The sequence below is a fragment of the Lynx rufus genome, unplaced genomic scaffold, assembly GCF_022079265.1.
Source record: "Lynx rufus isolate CCGP_SWC_20201006 ecotype Redwood Valley unplaced genomic scaffold, mLynRuf1.p SCAF_11, whole genome shotgun sequence".
NCBI classification, from domain to species: domain Eukaryota; kingdom Metazoa; phylum Chordata; class Mammalia; order Carnivora; family Felidae; genus Lynx; species Lynx rufus.
This window is the reverse complement of record NW_025814825.1, coordinates 34,424,766-34,451,390: the sequence shown is the minus strand read 5'-3', so window position 1 is coordinate 34,451,390 and position 26,625 is coordinate 34,424,766. Positions and strand designations below refer to the sequence as shown.

Sequence of the window (26,625 nt, the reverse complement as noted above, 5' to 3'; positions counted from 1 at the left end):
TATCTCACTGATCTGTTACTTATTGGTTAGGTCATGAGTTCTTTCCTAATCCACTAGCTTTCTACTAAATCTCTCATGCTGTTTCCTTCTAAACTAAAAGCCCTCTGTTACTATTACTTCTTCCAATTATGTCCTGAATCAAACTGCTATTTTCTAAACTTTTGGCAGCAGAAATTATTTAAGTGTGCTATGTTATATACACACATAAGACTTACAACTTAATGCAATTAAATCTCTTACCAAGATTAGCCAGCATCAACTTAGTAAATACTTAAAAAGATTAAAGTTATAAAATTCAAGTACATTAATTTTCAACTAAAAAGCAAGATTCACTTTTTCCCCAATTAACTTGTATTAGTGAAAATCATTTAACTATTTTATTACATTAACAAAAAGCCTAAGAAAAAATATAGTGGTGCCTAGCTGGTTCTGTCAGTGGAGCATATGACTCTTGATCTCGGGGTCATGAGTTTAAGCCCTACCTTGGGTGTAAAGATTACTTAAAAATATATGTATTAAAATAAAAAAGCTTAAAAAATATAAATTCCATTTGTAAGAGTGGGTTTTAATGGTTTTCAACTTTTTCATTTACATTCTTTCTCAAGGTTCTTTAATTCTCTCCAATGAATTGATGACTGTCAATGGTTTGTTCTAGTTGATTTTGTGTACTTGGAATTAACTTATTACGTAAAGTATGGAAATGGGTATCAAAAATGCCATTAGAATACCTCCTTTATCATCAGAGAAAGAATTATCTCATATTAAGTAACTTTTTCAAAACACTGGACATTCAAGTGTCACACCTTTTAAAATTTCTCGTGCAAATTTATACAAAACTGACCCCAAAATCTATTGCTGACTTCTTAAATAGATGATAAAAATTTGAGCGTTTTGGATTTTTTTTTTTTTTTGAATAACAGGGTTAGTATCACTTCGGAACATCACTTCTGTATTTTGAACATGCATATGACTTATCTGCAGGAAATCTGTTAGCAAGCTTAGTAAGTACTTAACAATTACTATAGCAAATGAAGAAAAAGTTGAAGTGAAAGCTTGAAGGTCTGTCCCTTCAATGGGACGAAGTACTTGTCCTTAGTGCTGGGAATTCACAACAGTTATTTTGGTGCTATCATGTCTTTTACTTTGTTTCAATCACTGCTCAACTTATAGGTGTGAAGAGAGTTGTAGTTTGAATTAGTATGTTATTCTTTCATGGAGATGTGCAAGGAAAGAGTAAACATACAAATATTTCTAACCACTACTGAAACCACCTTTATCAAATAACTTTTGTATAGACATTTTCAAAATTTTTGCCTATGAATAAGGGTACAAACTTTCTCTTCAAAACTAGAAAGTATTCTATATTTGACAAATAAATTCGATTCAAAAATTCTGATTTTGCAGTATGCTTTTTATATTCCTTATGTGTACAAGAAAATTGCTTTTACAACAGACCATTTCTTTACTATTTCTCTCATATTAATTTAAAAAATACTTATTAAGCACTTCCTCTGTGTAAAATATTGTTTAGGTGCTACAGAAGATATAATGAGTGGATAACAGTTCCTGACACAAAGGGATTAAATTCTAATAGCAGAAAGAAGGCGAGACTTCAAACAGCTATAGTAGAGGACAAAATATAAACAGTACTGTAAAAGTGGGACAAAGTATCCACATAAGGTTAACTGGAATTAGCAAATGCTTCGTGAAAGAGGTAGCATTAAAAATGCTTTTGGGGGGCGCCTGGGTGGCGCAGTCGGTTAAGCGTCCGACTTCAGCCAGGTCACGATCTCGCAGTCCGTGAGTTCGAGCCCCGCGTCAGGCTCTGGGCTGATGGCTCAGAGCCTGGAGCCTGTTTCCGATTCTGTGTCTCCCTCTCTCTCTGCCCCTCCCCCGTTCATGCTCTGTCTCTCTCTGTCCCAAAAATAAATAAAAACGTTGAAAAAAAAAAAAATTTAAAAAAAATGCTTTTGGAAGAGATCCAGCAGTTTTACAATTATAAATGAAGCCAATGTAGAAAGTAAAAGACAGATCCAGGACACTGGATTTTCCACTTTGAATGCCCATATTGAGTAATGGTCAGAAATGTATCTGGAAAGAGGCTGAGATAATTCTTTTTTGTTAGCCTGTGAAATTTTTACTTTAGGTAAGCAAGAGACCTTGAAGCTTTTCAACAGGGAAATGTGATTAGACTGTACTCTAGAAAGAATAATCTAGTACAGGTATGTGTGATGAACTGAAGTAAGGAGAAACTACTGGCAAAGACTAATTAGAAAATAATTACAATTGGGGGGCACCTGGGTGGCGCAGTCGGTTAAGCGTCCGACTTCAGCCAGGTCACGATCTCGCGGTCCGGGAGTTCGAGCCCCGCGTCAGGCTCTGGGCTGATGGCTCAGAGCCTGGAGCCTGTTTCCGATGCTGTGTCTCCCTCTCTCTCTGCCCCTCCCCCGTTCATGCTCTGTCTCTCTCTGTCCCAAAAATAAATAAACGTTGAAAAAAAATTAAAAAAAAAAAAAAGAAAATAATTACAATCATCAAAATTTGAATTTTGATAACAGGAATAGGAACAGAAAGGTTAGGAACATTTTATTATTATTTTTTTTTAATTTTTTTTTTCAACGTTTATTTATTTTTGGGACAGAGAGAGACAGAGCATGAACGGGGGAGGGGCAGAGAGAGAGGGAGACACAGCATCGGAAACAGGCTCCAGGCTCTGAGCCATCAGCCCAGAGCCTGACGCGGGGCTCGAACTCCCGGACCGCGAGATCGTGACCTGGCTGAAGTCGGACGCTTAACCGACTGCGCCACCCAGGCGCCGACATTTTAAATTTCAAATGCTAGATGAGATTTTTTAAAGTTAAGAACTTTTAATATCTACACATTCAAAAAGTATTTATGAGTTCTTACTCTGGCCATTGAGAGCTCACAACTGGAGGTCAAAAGAAGAAACACAGTAAAACGCAAAATATGATGAAGCCATGAAAAAAGGTGAAAGCTAAGGCAATTCAGGGGAGCAATACTGGGTTTGTAGTGAAAAAGAAAAATGTGCACTTGGTCATGAATCATACTGTGTTATGCACTGAGATAGATTTCTACAAGTGGATTTTGGGATAAGGTCTGTAGAGAAAAAGCACTCAGGAAAAGCATAAACAGTCTTAAAAGCAGGTAATAATAACAGCTAGTATTTTTTGAGTGCTTATTATATGCCAAGTGCTTTTCTAAGTACTTTATGTATACTATCTCATTTAACCCTCACAAAAATCTATAGGGCATATACCCTTACAGCCCTCACTTTATAGATGAGGAAGATATCTACAAATTGTGCCCTGTCATGCATGGGGTGACCACAGAGAGGTTTTCCAAAGCACTGCACTCACCACAGATGCAACCATAATACTAACTTTCACAATCAAGTCCCAGGGAATCCTCCTGTTTCACCAAAATAACTATTACCTTCAAATGTAGGTTTCCACAAAACTACAAACATATGAAAAATATTGACAAGATAATTAGAATTTACCATAGATAACCAGGCAGAGAAAAATAAGCCTGCAGGAGGTTCACTACTATCCAATTCACATGCTAGCTTTGGCTTGCATTTACTTACCGGCATTGCTGCATGATCATTGCTGTTAGTCTAAGAAGGAAATCAGCCAGGAAATCAGATAAAAAAGGAAAATGTATTCCAATAGTAGCAGAGGCAGTGTTTAAAGTAACAAAATACACTACAAAACAAGCAAGCTGGCTCTGTGTGTTTGCTATAATTTAAAAACATTAATTTATTACATAAATGTGATCATTTTGAAGATTTGTATATTAATTTTCACATCTATGCCAATCAGATAAATCCTCCTCCAAACTTGTTTAGCTAATCAAGTCATCAGCATTAAAATACCAAGGGGGTACCTGGGTGGTTCAGTCAGTTAAGCGTCATACTCTTGATTTCAGCTCAGGTCATGATCTCATGGTTCATGAGATTGAGCCTTGCGTCGGGCTCTTGCTGACAGCTTGGATCATGCTTGGGCTTCTCTCTCTCCCTCTCTCTCTGTCTCTCCCCTGCTCGTGCTCTCTCTCTCAAAAATAAACTTAAAAAAATATATTTAAAAAAACACCAACGTGCTAAATACTAAATTTGCTGAACTGTCAACTTTAGAAAACACCAACTCTTTGATAGGGTTCTTTGCTATAGAGCAGCTGTTCTCAAATTTTAATTTAAAAATGCTGATTCCTAAGCTGAGGAAATTTTAGTGCATTTAGGTCTAGAGCCAGCACTGGAATCTGAATTATTGACAAGTATCTCTTCCTGTAAGGAGCTTGGATGGCTCAGTCGGTTGAGCATCCAACTTCAGCTCAGGTCATGATCTCGCAGTTCAGTTCAAGCTCTGTGTCAGGCTTTGTGCTGACAGAGTGGAGTGTGCTTCAGATTCTCTGTCTCCCCTCTCTCTCTGCCCCTCTCCTTGATTGCATATGCATGCTCTCTCCCTCTCTCTCTCTTAAAAAAATAAACATTAAAAAAAATTTAGAAGTATCTCTTCCCACAGATGATTTTCATACAAAAAGAAATAAAATGTCCATTTCTGCAGACACACACAAAAACTATACTGAATATACGATTCTGAAGATGCTTAGAAAGGATAAGCCACTATGTTTCCGCATAATCTGCCACTATAGCACAAAAGAAAATACTCAAGGAAAGATGGCACACTAAATTATCTTATAACCATTTAAATGTATTTTCTCCCCAAAAAGTGAGTAACAAGTCAAAACAAAAACGAAATCATTGGTCTCAATTTAAATATATATAAGCTCCCACTGAAGTTCTGTACCAAATATACAGTACTACCTTGTTCCTCTAAAATATTAGGGATTAAATTAATTAAATATTAATTCCTTAAAATAATAAAGATTAATAAAATTAAACTAAAATTGCCTTAAATACTATTTTTTAAATTATCTAATTTACTTTTCAAATTCCACTAATAAACTATATAATATTTAAGCACTACTTTTTAAAAGAAGAAGTATTTACCCTGAAACATGGATTTAACTTTATTATATTAAACCAATGAAATTCAAAATCTGTTTATTGGTGGTAGCTAAACATCTGTGTGGGAAGCTGTCCTCTTCACCAAACACATTATGAATAAAAAACACTACAAGCAGGAATGGAGGAACAGGCAGATAGATCATTCTAATTAACCCCAGTAAGCAGTGGTCTGGCAACTATGTTAGCCAGACAATTCCTTCTTCTGGAAGACTGGACTAGACTCTAGATAATCTCTAAGTCCTTTCTAGATTTAACTTCCAATAAAAGTCAGGCAACAACATTTAACATTAAAACCACATAAGTCATAGGACTTATGTTTTCATCATAGTTCATACCATATCATTTTTATGACTTACAGGTAACAAATCAGATCAATGTGATTCATTACCATTATAGATTTTTTAAAATTAATATCCAAATAAGTAAAACCAATTTGTAAGCATGTATGTATGTATGTGTGTGTATATATATATATATATATATATATATATATATATATATATGGTTATGTTTTCACTTGTAAAATGTATTCAAAGCTGCCTATGCCACAATTTAAAAACTACAATCTGTATTTTTAATACAATTCTTTCTGGTGTCACGTGAAAGAGAGGGCGATTAAAACCTCTGATTGTATAGTTGACTATTAAAGTTCTCCTTTACAATTTTCAGTCAAGTAAAAGGACATGTGAACCCATATACTTAACTCAGAAAAAAGTTTGAACCAAAGAATAAAAAACATAAAAGGGTAGGGCTGAAAGAGAAAATAAAGTGCCAGAATGAATAAATCTATGTTTAGCTTGGGACTTTACATCTGCATGAAATAATGATGCTTAGAAACATAATATTATATACAAGGACCTTAGAGATGATCTAATCCAATCATATTACTTCAAAGAGAAGGAGGCAGGTTGTTCAGAATCAAGATGGTAGACTAAGTTAATGTTTTTGCTTCCCATCCACCCTGAGATACAAGTGAAATAAAAAGCACAGAGCTGTGAAAAGGAATAAATGTTTAACAGTGGAGAAAATGAAAGTACTTGGGGGAATTCATAAAGGGGTAAGACACTGCCCATTATATGCTAACAGGAACTACAGTGGAGCTGAGAGCCAGCTGTGTATTAGAGTTCAGAAATGGCAGGCATGAGAGAGGATGGAAATGAAAAATGGGATGGAAAAATAGGGAAGGAAACTGAAGATTTCTCACACACTGTGCCAATGATCCCTTACCTACAGAGCATGGTCAATTTTCACAATGAAAGAACATTTAGGGGACAGCTGAGGCTTCTGGTATAGGTGGAAAGAAAGAGAGAGGGAAGGAAAAAGAAAGGGGGAAAGAAAAGCTCTGCTCATTTTGGCCTGGGGCAGTGATAATAGAAAGAAAGGCAGAGAAGGCTACATAATTTAAGAAGCTCAGTGCAAAAGGTAAATGTGGAGCCCTTTGTTCAAAAATTATTAAGAACCGCAAGAAAACAATAGCTGAGCACCAAATCACATGCAGGGGCCTTCTAAACTCAAGATCCACGCAACTTCACAGGTCACACATCTATGAAGTTGACCCTAAAGAGAAGAGGCCAGAATCTCATGGTTAGCTCCACACCTCCTCACTCTAAGAGGAATCCTAGGCAAAATTAACCCCATTTTTTAAAGTTTTTACTTATTTATTTTGAGCGAGAGGGAGAATCCCAACAGGCTCCCCACTGTCAGCATGGAGCATAACGCAGGGCTTGATACCATGAACCGTGAGATCATGACTTGAGCCAAAAGATACTTAACTGAGACTGAGACACCCAAGTGCCCCGAAACGACCCCCAATTTAAAAAAAATCCCAGTCGATTTCTACTCAGGGGAAAAGTTTACCAAACAATAGAGTACTTACACAGTAGCAAAGTAAGCTCATATTAGTTCTCCAGGCCTTCTTTTTTTTTTTATTTTTTAAAAATGTTTTATTTATTTTTGAGACAGAGAGAGACAGAGCATGAGCAGGGGAGGGGCAGAGAGAGAGGGAGACACAGAATCTGAAGCAGGCTCCAGGCTCTGAGCTGTCAGCACAGAGCCTGATGAGGGGCTTGAACTCACAAACCATGATATCATGACCTGACCCGAAGTTGGACACTTAATCGACTGAGCCACCCACGCGTCCCCAGGGACTCTTCTTTATTAAAAGAGAATGAACAAAATGAAGAAACAAAAAAGTATTCAAGGGTAATTAGATAATTTAAGAAACTGAAAATATCTATCAAAAAAAACCCACCTTCTTAATACTCAGGAAGAGTTGAAAGATAATATATCCATTTTTTTAAGAATAGTACTCTATGACAGAGGAACATTAAAAAGAGAAGTGCTTCACTAGAAATTAAAAGTTAATAAAATATTCTATAGAAGGACTAAAAAACAGAATTGGGAAAATCTCCCAAAACAGAACACAAAAAAAGATAAAGAGATAGGAAATGAAGGAGAGGATAAAACACATAAAGAACTGCTCTGGGAATTCAAACATCTAACTAAATGATTTCAGGAAAGAGAGGACAGGAAATGGAAGGAATAAAATTATCTAAAAAATAATTATCAGGCACAAAGCCATTCAACCTAGAATTAGATAACCAGCTAAACTATCAATCAAACATAGGACAGAAGAAGATATTTTATGATATGCAAGGACTGAAATAGGAGGAAGTTATTGAGACAGCTTAGCAAACCAACCAGTGAGGCAACAAAAACATGTGGAATCCAGGAAACAGTTCTCTACCCAGAGATCAGAAAAGGAAAATGTCAGGTTAACAGCTACATAGCAATTCTACCAATTCCAGAGAGCAACTGGTACAAATTAGAAGACAAAGGCCTCTGGAGGCACCTGGGTGGCTCAACAGATTGAGCATCCAACTCTTGATTTCTGCTCGGGTCATGATCTCCCGGTTCGTGGGTTCGAGCCCTGCATCAGTGCAGAGCTTCCTTGGGATTCTCTCTGTCTCCCCCGCCCCTCCCCTGCTCTCACTCTCTTCAAATAAATAAACAAAAAAACTTGAAAAAGAAAAAGACGACAAAGCCTCTGTAGTCAGAAGATGGATGAAGAATTAATAAAGCAAAAGGGTGGGGGGACTCATACCTTTATCTTACATAGAATTAAGATACTGACTAAAGCAGGGGCGCCTGGGTGGCTCAGTCGGTTAAGCGTCCAACTTTGGCCCAGGTCACAAACTCACAGTTTGTGGGTTCAAGCCCCACATCGGGCTCTATGTGGACAGCTTAGAGCCTGGAGCCTGCTTCAGATTTTGTGTCTCTCTCTCTGCCCCTCCTTTGCTCATGCTCTCTTTCTGTCTACCAGAAATGAATAAACATTAAAAAAAATAAAATAAAAAAAAGATACTGACTAAAGTAGAGGAGCAAGAAAATAGGAATATAATTATTTTATATAAAGAAACAATAAATAGAAGAAATACAAACACAGTATAACAATCAATGGGAGAAATAAGGGGAAAGGAGATGTTGCTATGCACACACCTATCTTTCATAGTAAGGAATCACTAGATAGTCTCTATCTTTTATTAAGATAACCACCAGAAGAAATAAAAACATATGGTGAAAAATGGCAGTCTGGGAGAGTGGGACGAAGTGTCAGGAAAGAGCAAGTAGAGTGGCTATCTTCCATCCCAAATTCTTCTGGACTATTTGACTCATTTCTAGGTATGTGTATTAACTGGAATAAAAGTAAACTGAAACAAAACAACCTTTATTTTAGGCTCTATGAAATCAGACAGACGTTAACAAATTAATCCAGAGGTTGAATGATGTGTCTATTTCCACAGTGCTGGTTATTGGAAGAATCAGGCCCAGACTCCAAATCTCAAAAGTTTTAATACAGTGGTGCATCTTCAGAAAAAACATTTTAAGGAGAGAATGATTTTTTTAAGTAAGCTCTACACCCAATGTGGGACTTGAACTCATGCCATCAAGATCAAGAATTGCATGCTCTACACACTGACCAGCCAGGTCCAAGGAGATGTGATTTTTTTAAGTTTATTTATTTTTGAGAGAGAGAGAGAGAGAGAGAGAGAGAGTGAGCAGAAGACACAGATTCCGAAGCAGGCTCCAGGCTCCCAGCTGTCAGCACAAAGCCCCATGTGGGGCTCAAACTCACAAACTGTGAGATCATGACCTGAGTCAAGGTGGCATGTGTAACTGACTGAGCCACCCAAGTGCCCCGAGAATGATTTTTTAAAATATTAAAAATTTTTTTTGATGTTTATTTATTTTTGACAGAGTGAGAGACAGAGCATGAGCAGGGGAGGGGCAGAGAGAGAGGGAGACACAGAATCCGAAGCAGGCTCCAGGCTCTGAGCTGTCAGCACAAAGCCCGATGCAGGGCTCGATCTCATGAACCTTGAGATCATGACCTGAGCTGAACCGACTGAGCCACCCAGGTGCCTCGATTTTTAAAAATATTTATTTACTTATTTATTTTGAGAGAGAGAGCGTGAGTGAGTATAGTGGGGGAGGGGCAGAAAGAGAGGGGAAGAGACAGGGAGCGAGAGAGGGAGAGAGAGAATCCCAAGCAGGCTCTGTGCTGTCAGTGACAGCACAGAGCCTGATGCAGGGCTCGATCCCATGAACTGTTAGATCATGACCTGAGCTGAAATCAATAGTTGCACACTTCATCAACTTAGCCACCCAGGTGTCCTGATTTTTAAAGTTAGATACTATCCATTTCTGTCCAAATCATAGATCTTCATTTATTATTGGATATATATTTGTTTTTCACTTAAAGAAACCATAATATGTTTCAAAATTATATATGGAAATAAAAATGCATGTTAAAAAGTTAGTGGCATCAGATACATTTAGTAGGGAGGGAGACTATGGCCCTACACATAAAAAATTTACAAAGGATACTAAATTAGGCTGTCAATAAAACACTTATGGCCTATGGCTGGAAGCAATCAATTAAGTGAAGGGAAAAACCCTTCAAAGTAAACAATTAAAAAAGGAAATATTTTAAAAGGGAACTAGATGGGGGAAGTAGATACAGAATTTAAAGATCGAATAACATATCTCTGTCCTGAAAGTAGTTCCTACTATAATATTTTTAATTTTATTTTTGAACATACATACATACTCTGATTTATTTCTTGAGTTAAAAGTAAATCATTTTTCTTTGGCAATGTGATTTTAAAATCTATACCATATTTAGTGCTATGCCAGTAAATGTTTAACAACAATTCTCTGGGAAAAAAGCCTTCATTCATAAGATTTGCTGATTTCCACAGTCTAACTACTCCTACCTACAGCTACCAATGTGATGTCACTGAATGCACAGTTAGGCATAATTGTGCACAATAGGCTTTCATAATATGTATTGCCCACCACTATTTTAAAGCCATTTTCTCCCAGTAGAAAGGCATCTCTAATCTTAGAGTAAGAGATATGGGGAAATGATTCTATTAACAGATATTCTTTTTATAAACAGCTTTTTAGGCATCTATTCTGTAATAAAGATGCCAAACTCATTATTCCTAGCAATCATGTCTATTTTTTTTTTATCATTTGTCATAAGACTTATATTAATGCATTAAACCAAAAGTTAAGCATATTTGAAAGCAAAGAAACATATATCTTTCTTGGAAGAAAAACTGGTATTTACAATTCAAACAGAAACAAGATCAGTTTATTTAAGAACTTTAGAGTGGTAGCAAATAAAAGCACAGAAAACTACATTATGGCTAAAGATAAAATGGAATTCTGAGAAAGGAAGAAATATGAGAAAACTGATCATTCATGATCTTCCATTTACTTCTACTATAAAAGATAACCATTTGTTAGCATAAAATTTGGGTAAATTGGACCCCTTTGCAAATACACATATGAAGAAATTAAAGAGTCATTACCATTTATACATATCCTTTAGTGGTTGTAAATCCATAAAATTATCTTTATTGAAACAAACACATGACTATTAGCATTTATGAAGAAAGTAAATGTTTGTTGTTCTTTCTAGAAGCAGACCAGTGCTGGATTTTTCGGTAGTACACTCACAGTAAAATGTTAGTGAATTCCATTGGCAGTCTTCATGAACAGTAACTACGTTTGTTCAAGTTGCTTAACAACCTTTTCTATTTACATATGTGTAAGTGGTGAATGAATGTTTAAAAGCTTCTTAAAATTCCTTTGGTTTTAAGTTTTCTAGCTAATATAAAATCTTACTTTAAAAAAACAAAACTTACTTATAAATCAGACTTAAACTAAGTCTCATAATTGCATAGAAGAAAATGACTTGTATAATACATGCCAAAATGTTAACAGTGGTTATCCTTTGACAAGATAACAGGTAATTTTTATTTCTTCTATACTCAGATGTATTTTCTATTGTCAGGAAAAAAATATGAGAAATAAGGGTTATTTACATATCTGAAATACTATGAATATTAATATTATTTTAGGGATTAAATTTTAGATTCCACGAATATTAATCTAGGGATGAAATAACATTTTCTTCACAGAGTAATGAGACTTCACTGGCATCTGTTAGTCATTATAAGCAGTGCACTCAATGTATACTTATTTATTCATATCAATACACTTTATAGTGAATATCTTTCACAATCAAATTTTTTAATGGCTATATAATGCAAAAGTATAGAATCCAGAGCTAAATAATATCAAGCTAAAAATGTAGGCATAAATACAACATACAAAAAAGTAAAGTACATTAAAATGAAACTAATACTACAAAGGGCCTTAAAACAGTAACAGAGGAAGAAAAAAGAAGACAAAACTAACATTATTAATAGTACTTACTTTATGCCAAGAACCCTGCCAGGCGACTTTTTTACATACTATTTTAATTCATCCTATCTATGACAGTCCTATGGGAAAATGAATTATACCATTTTGCGAAGGTAAAAGGTTTAGAGGTTAAGCAACTTGCCAGGATTCTGGAAATAGTAAATTATAAATCTAAGGTTCAAGCAGAAGTCATGCTAACTCTAGAGCCCATCCTATGCTCTCCTCACTTCAGCAACCTGGACCCCAAGAATGATAAAAGATAAATGGGTTTTGTTTTAATTGAGTCATAAAAAGGCAATTTCCCTTGAGGCAGATAATATATTTAACAGGGCAGCTTAACATTTTGGGTAATGGGGTAATACTAGTCATTACTGCAAATACTGCCTATTTAGCTTGTTGCCAATTTCTATGGTCAGCAGAGAGCTGATGAATAAGTATTTTGATATGGAAGCATATTAAATTACTTTACTTTTCCCTCTCCTGCATAGACCTGTACTGGCTGAAACAGTGCAAGTGAAGAGACATAGGTAAGGGAAGTAATATACCAATTCTCTCACTCATCCAAACCTAGAAATAAGAAGTGCCTACGGTGAATATTATTGCTGGTCTTCCAAATCCTACACCTTTCTATTGCTACCATAATGTAGTTAAATAGTGAAAATAACAAAAAGTTCTTTCCCTGGGCTCCAACAAAACCATTATTATCCATTAATTTCTATTGTTCTCATATCTTGTGAGCAGACAACAAAATTGTACTGGTTGGATAATAACTTTTTGGAACCGTTGGAACCTTTCCCAGGAATGTGGTCAGTAACTGGACATCATGATTACCTGTGATTGAGAAAATATTCTTTTACAACAATGGCAGGGACTGACAAAAACTAAATACACAATGACACTAAAAGTGGAGCTTTTAAACTAAGTGTTCTGTCTTAGGTATTTTTTAGGGTTGTGCAGTCAAAGAATCAGCTTTATCCCACAGCATCAACTTTTGTGTCTAATTATTTGCACTAATAGCCAATACTTGCACCATCTGAAAGAGTGATCCTTGGTCTCACAGCTCGCATTGACTCTAACTCACTGCGCTGACCCTGAACAATGTCAAGCTAGGATAGTTAGGGCACATGGCCACTACTTAACTCTCCATGTCTGTGAGTGGGATAGCTACTTCTGTTAAAGCTGACTGATTTGGGACTAAATGTGATAAATAATCTTCTGAAGCTTGAGAATTGAAGGAGTCCAGAATGGGCCTCTCCCTCTATCAGGGCCCAAGGGTAACCTGAAACTAAGGAATTCTTTTCAGCCTAAAACATTCAAACAAAAATGGTAGCTTACGTAACTATGTTGCTTAGAAAAACAATACATTTAATAATATTGCTTCTGATCTTTGCTTAAAAGAAAACAAGACAGTCAAATATTTTATACAATTTCAGTATTTCAGAGAATATACTAAGCAATAATAAAATTATCAACTCTAGCTAAAACTTACTATAGTAAATAATTTAATATTTTTGCTTCAGAATTATGTTTCTAGTTTATTGCTTGAATAAGCATATACTGTTGTCACATCCATTTTCTTTTCTTAGCTGTGAAATACAATTTTCTATTTATCTGATCATGTCCTATACTTATTATTGTATTTGTTGGTCTGCACTGTATAGCAGCTTATTTCCTTTACAGGAAAACCGATGTTAAATAACATAAAAATCCAAAATGGCATATGAAGAATCCCCTAAAACTATACAAAATATCATAATAGATTACATGAGTGATCTAGTTAGTCCAAGAAGATCTGTCTCTCTCAGTGTTACTACAGTACAAGAAAGCAGCCTTTCCCTCCAGATGTTAGCCTCCTGAAGTGAGATATTTGCCCCAACCATTTCTAACATATAACCTCTCTTAATCTTCTCAATTTATGCACAAAATTCCTACCCATCATGTTGTGCCAAGCTGTGAAAGATATTGCAACATAAAAATATGATGTGTAGGTATCTGTGTACATGTGCGTGCACACAGATCTGTTTACTTTTGTACACTGCTTTTAGCTAGAAACATGGAGATGGATGCTGGCAACGTGAATTCAAATTAATTCAACAATTATTTAAAATATACTACATGAGGAACATTTTCTTAGAAATTAGATGAAACAAGAATTAAACATATATACAGGTTCCCTTTTTCAACACAAAGAGAGCAGTTAGGAATATAATATAATCCCTGGGTAAGCTTCTAAAATCTCTTTGGCACAGATCCACTATTAAAATCTCTTTAGGAAATTCTTCTATTTATTTTTTAGCAACACCTGCCTTCAACTATTCTAAATGGCCCTCTGGAGCAACTCGCAATGCAAAGTCAAAAAATTAGGAGAATAACGTTTTTTTTTTTCCATTTTAAACAGGAGAGATGGGCGGAGGCTGTTGGGGAGGCTTGAGATTAAGTATTTTTGTGTTCAGCTACACCTCCTTTCTTCTTTCTTTCTTTCTTTCTTTCTTTCTTTCTTTCTTTCTTTCTTTCTTACCAGGTGGGGTTTTTTTCTTGTGTTCAGCTACATTTTATTGTGAAATAAAAAGGTCAACAATTTTTTTTCTATTTTATTTGTAAAAGAATTACTCCACTCATGTTTTAATAGTTCTATTATTTCTAATACACCTAATGAAAAGCATGTTCATCCCAAGATAACCTCTTTGGTCTTTGCATTCCTCATCTGAAGAATCCAATGCTTCAGCCTATTCAAACCCAAACATCCCTGCAATTTATATATATATATATTTTTTTAATTTTTTTTTCAACGTTTATTTATTTTTGGGACAGAGAGAGACAGAGCATGAATGGGGGAGGGGCAGAGAGAGAGGGAGACACAGAGTCGGAAACAGGCTCCAGGCTCTGAGCCATCAGCCCAGAGCCCGACGCGGGGCTCGAACTCACGGACCGCGAGATCGTGACCTGGCTGAAGTCGGACGCTTAACCGACTGCGCCACCCAGGCGCCCCTATATATATATTTTTAATGTTTCAATAGATTGTTCAAAATGTAGATGCATTATTACTATGTATCAGGATAGAACAATGTTCCAGCTTTACTCCTCATCTCTGGCCTAAAAACACCTAATAATTTCTTGGCTTTTCTAACTGGAAAAGTCATTGATTCTATTGACTTTAATGAGAACTACCCCTATTAAGAGTTTATTTCAAGATGCTCAACGTCGCTCCTCATCAGGGAAATACAAATCAAAACCACACTCAGATATCACCTCACTCCAGTCAGAGTGGCCAAAATGAACAAATCAGGAGACTACAGATGCTGGAGAGGATGTGGAGAAATGGGAACCCTCTTGCACTGTTGGTGGGAATGCAAATTGGTGCAGCCACTCTAGAAAACAGTGTGGAGGTCCCTCAAAAAATTAAAAATAGACCTACCCTATGACCCAGCAATAGCACTGCTAGGAATTTACCCAAGGGATACAGGAGTACAGATGCATAGGAGCACCTGTATCCCAATGTTTATAGCAGCACTCTCAACAATAGCCAAATTATGGAAAGAGCCTAAATGTCCATCAACGGATGAATGGATAAAGAAATTGTGGTTTATATACACAATGGAGTACTACGTGGCAATGAGAAAGAATGAAATATGGCCCTTTGTAGCAACGTGGATGGAACTGGAGAGTGTGATGCTAAGTGAAATAAGCCATACAGAGAAAGACAGATACCATATGTTTTCACTCTTATGTGGATCCTGAGAAACTTAATAGAAACCCTTGGGGGAGGGGAAGGAAAAAAAAAAAAAGAGGTTAGAGTGGGAGAGAGCCAAAGCATAAGAGACTCTTAAAAACTGAGAACAAACTGAGGGTTGATGGGGGGTGGGAGGGAGGGGAGGGTGGGTGATGGGTATTGAGGAGGGCACCTTTTGGGATGAGCACTGGGTGTTGTATGGAAACCAATTTCACAATAAATTTCTTATATTGAAAAAAATAAAATAAAATAAAATTTGCATACATTAAAGTTCAAAAAATAAATAAATAAAATAAAATAAAATTCATTACACTGGAGAAAAAAAAGAGTTTATTTCAATTTAAGTCTATACCGAATTTCAGGGTTTTGTTTTGGTTTTGGTAGAAACAAAGTTGTAGTTATTTTGGCTGAAAGTAAAATAAATTAAAACTTCAAACAATTGGCTAGGTTATTAGAATTCCTCACAAATAGACGTGTAATAATGGAAAGAAAATATTCAAGCCATGAAGTTGGTTTGAGCCAGTAAATCTCAAATTAAGATTAAATTCTACATATATTTTAGTAAGCAAAATTATAATACAATTTTCTGGGATTTTTCATACTTACAGGTAAATGAGTAAACACTTGAAAGATGCTTCTTAAAAAATTAATAAGATCCATTAAATAACCACTAGCTCTTCCATCTGGCTCAGACATTGTCCAGTCATAATCAGCAAGCTGAACAAATTCATCAATTTTTTGATTAAGTTTGGTATATATTTCTCCTTCTGCTGCATGTCGGGCATCCTGATAAGGGATAAAGTAACAAAAACAAAAAGTTTTAGAAGCATATAATTTAAAAACCTTTCTTGGGTGCCTGGGTGGCTCAGTTGGTTAAGTATCCAACTTCGGTTCAGGTCATGATCTCATGGTTTACGAGTTTGAGCCCCACATCGGGCTCTGCACTGACAGTGCTGAGCCTGCTTGGAATTCTCTCTCTCTCTGTCTCTCTTTGCCCCTCCCCCACTCTTGTTCTCTCAAAAGAAATAAACTTAAAAACAAGTGTTCTCAAAATTCTAAAATTTATTTTATATTTTTCTTTGATCTAATATTTTAGTCATTTATTCAAAATCCAAGAAAACTGTTAGTTTTTTGGCTGGCAGTAGTCTATTTGACTGACATCACTTTTTCCCCCCAACCTCCTTTATGGGGTAGGATAATTTATGAGTTATTAATCCTGAACTGTTCTCACAGCTTTAAGAAGACTCATAGGAGAGACAGAAGTTTAAAAACAGAAGTTGTCAAGAACACAGAAGACCACCTCTGTCCACTGACTGAGAAGAATAAAGTTGGATGGTAACAGAAGAAATGGAATAGTTTCAGGTGTCTTAAGTTCAAGAGGAAAAAAAGAAAAGAGAAGAAAGAGATAGTTAACTTCTCAGAGGAGGAGAAAAGAAAGGATGAGAGTGATGCAAAAACACCAGAGTGAAGATCTCCAAACAGTCTCTTCTCCATAAAAGCAACAAGAAAACTTGCAAAAATAGTCAAAATCAACTTTTCCAGAGCTCTGGAAATCAATTTAAACCTTGCAGTAATCCAAATAGTGTTTATTCAAGAAAAACAGCTTGGTAAGAAAAGGAGCATTGCAGGGTTTTAATGTGCCCTTATTTCCATTCTTCTTCCCCTACTTTAGTTTCACAGTATCCTTGAAAATCAACATCCTACAACTATGGTAAAAAACAGTAGCCTGACAGCCATCAAAGGGAACAGAATGGGCTTGGAGCTCCTTCAAAACCACATTCCTGGAGAATTATCATTATTTCAACTACCTGATGGTTTCCTGGAAGACCCCACTTACAGGGATGTCTTTCTTTGATTTAAATTGGGGCTTGTCCAGTGCATAAAGCCTTTTCTCTGGGGACATTTGTTGAAAACAATTAAAGGTAATTGTTGAATATGGCATATGCCTGAAGGAATGGATAACAGGGCACACAGTCAGCTAACGTTAGCTTAAAAGGAAAACCTGGGGAATGAGATATACATAGATGACTTTGAAAGGCTCTTACATATTCCTGGGAATCTACAAGGTTATGTATACATGTAGGGCTATGCACAAGCTCAGAAAAGACCTGAGAAGGCTCTAAGCTCTCATTTATGACTGACCTTGAAACTCTGTACAAGCATGAAGTAAAGGCTAACTTAGAGTTGTCAAATGCCTGAGTGTTGAAGGTATGCCCCAGTACCTACATAGAGTTCTTCAGCAAAGACTGAGAAACTTATTGGTTCTAGGCTTTTCAGGAAATCTGTGTCCAATCATTAGTTGGTCATTAAGCTAACCAAGCAGAGACTTCAGTGGCCACAGAGGAGAAAGAATAGAGACTTTACAGAATTAATTCAGAAAAGTCACAACCAACCAGCCAACCAACCAACTTTGGGAAGAGAGGAGAATCAGATTTTCAGAATTGCCACAATATATTATTTAAGTGTCCTGTTTTCAACAAATTTATGTCACGCAAAGTAACAAGAAAGTATGACTCATATACAGGGGGAAAAAAGCAATCAACAGAAACTCTTAGTGAGAAGGCCCAGTCATTGAACTTTTAAGACAAAGACCTTAATTCAGCTATTTGAAATATGTCCAAAGGACTATAGGAAACCACATCTAAAGAACTAAAGGAAAATACTGCAATGCCTCACAAAATATAATGTAAGTAAAAAGGCAGAATTTTTTAAAATAGAAATTCTGGGGGTGCCTGGGTGGCTAAATCAGTTGAGCCTCTGACTCTTGATTTCAGCTCAGGTCATGATCCCAGGGTCATGGGATTGAGCCTTGCATCAAGCTCCATGCTGAGCGTGGAGCCTGTTAAAGATGCTTTCTTTCTCTTTCTCTTTCTCTTTCTCTTTCTCTTTCTCTTTCTCTTTCTCTTTCTCTTTCTCTCTCTCTCTCCCTCTGCCCCTCTCCCCTGCTCACACTCTTGCTCTCTCTCTCAAAGAAAAAAAATTTTTTTTTAAATAGAGGGTCAGTCAGTTAAGCATCCCACTCCTGATTTAAACTCGGGTCATTATCTTACCGTTCCTGTGTTCAAACCCGGCATGGGGCTCCATACTGACAGTGCAGAGCCTACTTGGGATTCTCTCTCTCCTCTCTCTGACCATCCCCTGCTTGTGCTCTCTCTCTCACTCAAAATAAATAAACTTTAAAAAAACAGAAATTCTGCAGCTGAAAAGTGCAATAAATGAAATGAAAAAATTACTACAGGGGTTCTACAGATTTGGCAGGCAGAAGAAAAGGATTAGATTAACAATATAAACCAACTAAATCTAACAGACATCTATAGAATATCCCACTCAAAAACAGCAGAGCATGAATTACTCTCAAGTTCACATGGGATGCTATCCAGAATAGGGCACATGTCAGGTCATAAGGCAAGCCTTAAAAGGACTGAAATCATACAAAGTATGTACTCTAACCACAATGGAATAAAATTAGAAATCAATAATAGAAGGATATTTGGAAAATTCACAGATATTGGAAATTAAACAACAGACTAAAATAAATAACCAACAGGTCAAAGCAGAAATCATGATCAAAATAAGAAAACATTTTGAGATAAAAAAAACAAAAACACAATACCAAAACTTATGGGAGGCAATGAAAGCAGTGGTAAGAGAAAATGTTACAGTATACATGCCTATATTATAAAAGAAAAAGAACTCAAATCAATAACCTAAACTTTCACCTTAAAAAACTAGAAAAAGAAGAAATGGTAGTTGTGGGTTCTCATTCAGAAAACAGCACTCTGATAGAGGCCACAGATTAGGCACTGTGGCCTTTGAACCATAGCAAAAGATCCCCATGTCTATGTGTTTCTTTTCAAGGCTCATACAGACTTAGGGAACATCTTGCAAGTTAAAAGTTACAACTAGATGGATCTCTGCCTTTCCCTCAGTTTTTGTTTTGTTTTGTTTTGTTTGTTTGTTTTTGAACTGCACAAGGCCCTGGAATACTTTTTACAAAAAGGTGAACAACTTATCACTCTGAACAATAAAGCATGAGGGACAATGTCATATTTCTGACAAAACTAATACCTATTTAGATTTCTTAATTTTTAAAAATGTTTATTTACGTTTGAGAGACACACGAGAGAGACAGACTGTGAGCAGGCGAGGGGCAGAGAGAGAGGGAGACACAGAATCCGAAGCAGGCTCCAGGCTCCGAGCTGTCAGCACAGAGCCCAACGCAGGGCTCAAACTCACAAACCGTGAGATCATGACCTGAGTGAAGTCAGACACTTAAGCAACTAAGCCACCCAGGCGCCCCCCCCATTTAGATTTCTGACTGATACTTCAGTATCACTAACCATTAGTAGTCACATATTATGTTTGAGTAGAGTTTAATCTAGTTTACATTTTATATCATGCCTATGAATAAGATCGCTATAAAGACACTGAGATGAGTATCTCACAACTCAGGGAGAGATACAATACTGTAGTTCTCCCCTTATTCACGGTTTCACTTCCGGTGGTTTCAGTTACCCATAGTCAACAACAGTCTGGAAGCAGATGATCCTCCTTCTGACCTTTCCCCAGATGGTCAACAGCAGCCGAATGCTATGTCAACAACGCCTACATCATTCACCTTACTCCATGTCATCACATCGGCATTTTATCATCTCACATCATCACAAAAAGGGGAGTACAGTACAATAAGGTATTTTGAGAGACAGACAGACCGACCATATTCATATAACTTTTGTCGTAGTACACTTATAATTGTTCTATTTTATTATTAGGTATTGTTAATTTTTTACTGTGCCTGATTTATAAGTTAAACTTTATCAGAGCTAGGTATGTATTGGAGAAAACAATATAAATAGGGTTTAGTACTATCCGAGGTTTCAGGAATCCACTGGGGATGGATTGGACATACCCCTGAGGATAAGTGGGGGTTGGGGGGGGGGGGAACTGTGTAACAAAACATAACTAATGCTATATTATAGGTTTAGCAAAGCATCCTGAGGAAATAGTTACTACTTATTTGATAAAAAGCTTGATGGAGATAGTATGTCATTTGAGTTGTAACTTTAAAAAATATAATCAGGAACGCCCACTAAGTATTTTAGTTTGTGCGCCTTAAGAAATTTTCAGAACAGTGTACAAAATGGTAAACATGAACAACCAAAATGTGCTGTTTTCATATTTTAAAATGCTTTTTTGCCTCCCTTTCCAATTTTCACAACGTCTAACCACTCACTACTCACTGCCACATTGGGCTGATAAAACCCAACTACTGTAAGTAGATGTCTTTCCATCGGTGTGCCTGTTTTCACAGTAGGACTGGAACGGGAATTCCAAGAAAGATTTTTCTTCTCTCCCCATTCACATTAATATGCATTAATTAATTGCATTAGCCACAGCAATAATATACATCTCTTTAACCTAACAGCATTAGGAGGAGATATCCAAGATAGCAAATGCCTACAGCCCACAGAGCTATGCCACAACACGTTTTATTGATATCATTTAAATGCCAATGTCTCAAAGCAATGTAAATGTTTATTTACCACTTTGCATTTTGCCCCAGTGTTCGAAATCAGCCCCCTCTATTTCATGTCTCACTACCTTTACTGAATCTAAGCAGATGAATATCGATCATTATAGAGCTGAAGCAAGACCACTATTCTAGAAGGCATCCACATAAGGGGAGCCTAAAACTCAAAACTGTATTAATTATCCCATAATACCCATTTCCCTTATATCCCAAAACAAAGACAATTTGAAGTCTGATTGCTCCTAACCTCTACTATACCTATCTGCACTCAAATAGCTCTATGTGATTTTTCTTCTTTTCTGGGATGTCTCCAACATAGGCAGAAAGAGAAAGAGCTGCCTGACAAAATTCTAAAAACCAGTATCAAGAGACTCCTCTCCCCCAAACTCACAGAGCTAAAGTACTTGGTGAAACTTTACACATTTTTAAATAGCTGTTCCTTTAAAATCCTAATTTCAACCTAATTTTTTATTATTTTTAAAAATTAACCTTATTTATTTATTTTGAGAGAGAGAGGGGGAGGGACTGGAGAGGCAGAGAGAGACAGAATCCCAAGGTGGCTCAGCACTGTCCGGGCAGAATCTGATGGGGGGTGGGAGAGCTCGAACAAGAGAACTGCGAGATCATGACCTGAGCCAAAATCAAGACTGGGATTTAAAATCAATGATATACTAGGGGCGCATGGGTGGCTCAGTTGGCTAAGCATCTGACGTTGGCTTAGGTCATGATCTCATGGCTTGTGAGTTCAAGTCCCACGTCGGGTTCAGCACAGAGCCTGGAGCCTGCTTCAGATTCTGTGTCTCCCTCTCTCTCTGCCCCTCCCCTCCTTATGCTCTCTCTCAAAAATAAATAAACATTTAAAAAATTTATATTTAAAATCAATGATATACTGAGGTGCCCGAGTAGCTCAGTCAGTTAAGCGTTGGACTCTTGATTTCAGCTCAGGTCATGATCTCACAGTTCATGAGTTTGAGCCCCACATGGAGCTCTGTTCTGAAAATGTGGATCCTGCTTGGGATTCTCTCCTCCTGTCTCTCTGGCCCTCCCCTGCTTATACTCTCTCTCTCTCAAAATAAACATTAAAAAATTTTTTTAATTAAAAAAAATCAATGGTATACTTTTAAAAAGTTTATTTATTTATTGAGTATTTATTTATTTACATAATCTCTACACCCAACGTGGGACTCAAATGCATGACCCCAAGATCAAGAGTTGCATGTTCTTCCAACAAAGCCAGCCAGGTACCCCAATGATATACTTCTTAATTACCCTTTTTACTATACAGGATTTTATTAAAAGAATATTATTTCACATTTTCCTGGATTTTTTAAAGCAATTTGGGACAATTAAAACATTAACCAAAAGTTGAGATGGAGAGAGGAACCAAATATCTAGAAATCTTGAAGTCATGTGGAAAACACAGTATTTATGTGAAGAAAGAAAAATTATAAAAATGATGAAACCATTCACATTATAATGAAATTAATTTATTACAAGTATATGCTTTCTGGATAAAGTGATTCGAAGCCCACTAATTTTCTGAAAAGGAACTAAGAAAAATAAATAAACCACAAATGTATTTATTACTTTTTGTTGTTATTATCTGGAGTTCTGCTAGTTACAGCTGATCATTGAACCACATGAGTTTAAACTGCATGGGTCCACTTACATATGAAATTTTTTCAATAAATATTCATGCAGTACTGTAAATGTATTTTCTTTTCCTTATGATTTTATCATTTTCTCTTCCCTTACTTTACTGTAAAGATACAGTATATAATACATATACAAAGTATGTGTTAGTTGACTGTTATCATTAAAGCTTTCTGTTAACAGTAGGCTGTTAGTAAAGTTTGGGGAAAGTCAAAAGTTACATCGATTTTTGGAGTGCCTGACTGGACTGCCTCAGTCAGTAGAGCATGCAACGGCTGACCTTGGGGTCATGAGTCCAAACCCCACCTTGGGTGTAGAGCTTACTTAAATAAAGAAGTTATACATGGATTTTTAACTGCAGGGGGTCGGGGGAGGAGTCAGCGTCCCTAACTCCCAACACTGTTGAAGGGTCAAATGTAATCTATTTTTCTGAGATGATACCAAGAAAAGGTACTACTTTTCTCATAAACTATCCAAGTCAAGATAACTTTTCTCAACATAATAAATGTAATTTGGGGCATTTAAAAAAATGTATATTTTTAAAAGTTTATTAGTACTTTCCACAGTGTATAACAGCAAACAAAGAAATCTAAGGCAGTAGGTGGCTGTGCTGTATGAAAGAAGTTTCAGACAGTAGTCCTAGGCAGGAACATGTTTTAAATTCAACACCTGAAAGAACCTTGCTAAGAGCTAAGGATTCTCCTTATAATCCAGGCAAATATAGTCATCAGAAAACATACATACATGAACCGCATGAACTGACTCACTACATTTTCTTTTCTTTTTTTTTTTTTTTAATTTTTTTTTCAACATTTATTTATTTTTGGGACAGAGAGAGACAGAGCATGAACGGGGGAGGGGCAGAGAGAGAGGGAGACACAGAATCGGAAACAGGCTCCAGGCTCTGAGCCATCAGCCCAGAGCCCGACGCGGGGCTCGAACTCACGGACCGCGAGATCGTGACCTGGCTGAAGTCGGACGCTTAACCGACTGCGCCACCCAGGCGCCCCACTACATTTTATTTTCAAAGAACGAAGAGCAAGCAAAGAAACAAAGTTTTCACTGCATCTCTTCCTGTACTTATACACAAGAATATACTAAATTATTTGATAAGATATTTCTAAAAAAGATTTCTAATTTTAATTTAGAGACTATTAAGAAAATTAGTTTGGACCTCCTGGTTAAGTTCTACTACAGCTGAAACCAAAATATTCTCAATCCTTAAGACTCCACCAGAAAGACAGGAACATATCAACTAACTCCTAAATTAAATTTTTAAAGATTTAACTTAGGGGCACCTGGGTGGTTCAGTCAACTGAACATTCTCACTTTTGATTTCGGTTTAGGTTAAGCCCAGTGTCAGGCTCTGCACTCACAGCACAAAGACTGTTGGGGATTTTCTCTGTCTCAGCCTCTCCCCTGCTCACACACACTCTCTCTCTCTCTCAAAAATAAATAAACTTAAAAAAAAAAGATTTAGGGACCCCTGGGTGGCTCAGTCTGTTAAGCATCTGACTCTTGTTGGTTTTAGCTCAGGTCATGATTTCACTGTTGGTGAGTTCCAGCCCCATGTGGGGCTCTGCACTGACAGCGGCAGGACTGCTTGGGATTCTCTCTCCCTTGCTCTCTGTCCCTCCCCCGCACGCATGCACACTCTTTCTCTGTCAAAAATAAATAAATAAACATTAACAAAAAGACTTAGTTTATAAACAAAACAATTAATTCTTCTGCTTGTTAAAGAAACAGTGCCCTCTGGAGGCAAAAGTCCCACACAATTTGAGAACTATTTTTCATTTCAATATATAAGAATTAAATGATATCATACGATCAGTGGTTCTCAACCACAGGTGTGCAACAGAACTACCTAAGGAACTTTTTAAAATCTACACATGCATAAACTCCAGCCAAGTCCTCTTGGAACATGAGCATGTGTGTTTTACATAAAAATTAAGTAGTAATAGCTAAACATTTTAGGAAACATCTGTGATTTACTATCATCCACTCCCCCTTCTTTGGAACAATCTCCAAACATATTTTGGAAAATCACTCTGCCCCCTTTCACAGCTCTATCTGGTCTAGATCGGACTGAACCTATATCTAGCTTCAAGTATGAATCCTGATGAATTTAGATGAATTAGCAATTATCACCCTCTTACCCAAAAGGTGTTACATAGCACCTCATAGAGGGAACCACTCACTCTTCCTTTAGATGATAGAGCATGAGGATCTAAGAATTGGAACTGTGACTGAGCAGCCATTTTGTTACTAGAAGGAGAGAGCCTACAGCTGCTGAGGTACCACATGCAGTCGGACAATGAGGCCAAAACTGCATAAAGCGGAGCTGAAAGAAGGACACACCAACTGGGTTCCTGGTGACATCTGCTGAGCAGCAGGCTTCAGCTTCACATGAAATCTTCCCTATTCTGGGATTTCCAGTCACATTTAGCTAATAATTTCTCTTCATCATTTAAGGCAGCTTGAGTTGGTTGAGTCAGTTCTTGTCAATTTTCTGTTAACAGCCTGACTAATACAAGTATCTTATTTAAAACATTTTATTCAACATTCTAAAAAAAAAAAGGTTACATTTAATATTACTCATTCGGAACAAGGGAAACCTTTCTTGGCATTTTTCTGAGCCTTAAAAAAATTTAAGCCAGAGATATAGTTGGAACTGTCAAAATGAAAGCGCTATGCTCGCTGGCTAATTTCTTCCTGCTCTAGTTCAAGATGATGATGCTCCAATAATCTATGATCTTGATCTAGAAATATTAGTAGCATATACCATCCAATTCATTAGCCACTTTCACTACTGCCACTGCAGAGGGGAAAAACAGATACAACTAAACATGGAACCCTACTAATTAGTTATGACAGGGAAGGGCTGTGATTGGGATAGTAAAAAAGAAATAAATCTAAGATAACTACAGGTTTTCCAGGAAAGGAAGCAAATGGTACTACCACTGTAAAAAATTAGATAGGCAGAAAGAAAAGCCAATTTAAGAAATTATGATTTTTTTATTTGGGTATTTTATTTTATTTTAAAAAAATTTTTAATGTTCATTATTTATTTTTGAGAGAGAGAGGTAAGACAGAGCATGAGCAGGGGAGGGGCACAGAGAGCAGGAGACACAGAATCTGAAGCAGGCTCCAGGCTCTGAGCTGTCAGCACAGAACCCCATGCAGGGCTCAAACCCACAAACCGTGAGATCATGACCTGAACTAAAGTTGCCTGCTTAACCAACTGAGCCACCCAGGCGCCCCTATTTAGATTTGGATGTCAGTGTGATAATCAGGGAAAATTTTTTTATTTTCATATTTGGCACCTAAAATCAATCGAAAAACAAAAAATGATTGCTTGCTTATATACTTCAAATTAATTTAGTGAAATGGTTAATTTTCATTAGATTTTTTTCATTATACTATATTACTATGATTAAAAAACAAAAGTTGTTGATTTTAGGATATATATTGTACCTTATACTCATGCAAATCATACACCTCCACTTGATAAATAACACCCTAGGTTAAAAAAAGCTTAAGATCTGCTCCATAACTGACTAAGAAGTCAAACATAAAAAGCCAAGGAAAACTTACATTAATTAGAAGACCTCAAGTTTTCATAAAGTTCTGGAAATCTTTAAAAATTTGTCTTCATAAAAGAACATAGTCAACATAAAGAATAAACCAGGGATTCATAATCTCATAGTTCTAAAGTCAGCAAGTCACAAACAGTATACTGTATATTCCCTTAGAAATACAGGTTACTGTAGGAGTTATAGTTAATTATGCCAAAACAATTTCCATGGAGCAAATCCAAAGAATTTCTTAGAGTAACCAGAGTTAGATATATAAGCTGAAGCTTACATTAGCCTTTGCACAGAAAGCTAT

The 26,625-nt window shown here is 36.6% G+C and overlaps 1 protein-coding gene across 9 annotated transcripts in view; it reads right to left on the bottom strand.

The window, feature by feature from the left end:
• Positions 1-26,625, bottom strand: part of EXOC6 (exocyst complex component 6) — a 229,691-nt gene that overhangs the window by 65,247 nt on the left and 137,819 nt on the right. For 8 of the 9 annotated variants that reach the window (XM_047073175.1, XM_047073177.1, XM_047073176.1 and 5 more), the window contains one exon: positions 16,161-16,340. The exons of the other annotated variant lie outside the window; for it this stretch is intronic. In XM_047073175.1, coding sequence (XP_046929131.1) covers positions 16,161-16,340 — 180 coding nt within the window. The remainder of the gene's footprint in view (positions 1-16,160; positions 16,341-26,625) is intronic. 9 annotated transcript variants of the gene reach the window in all.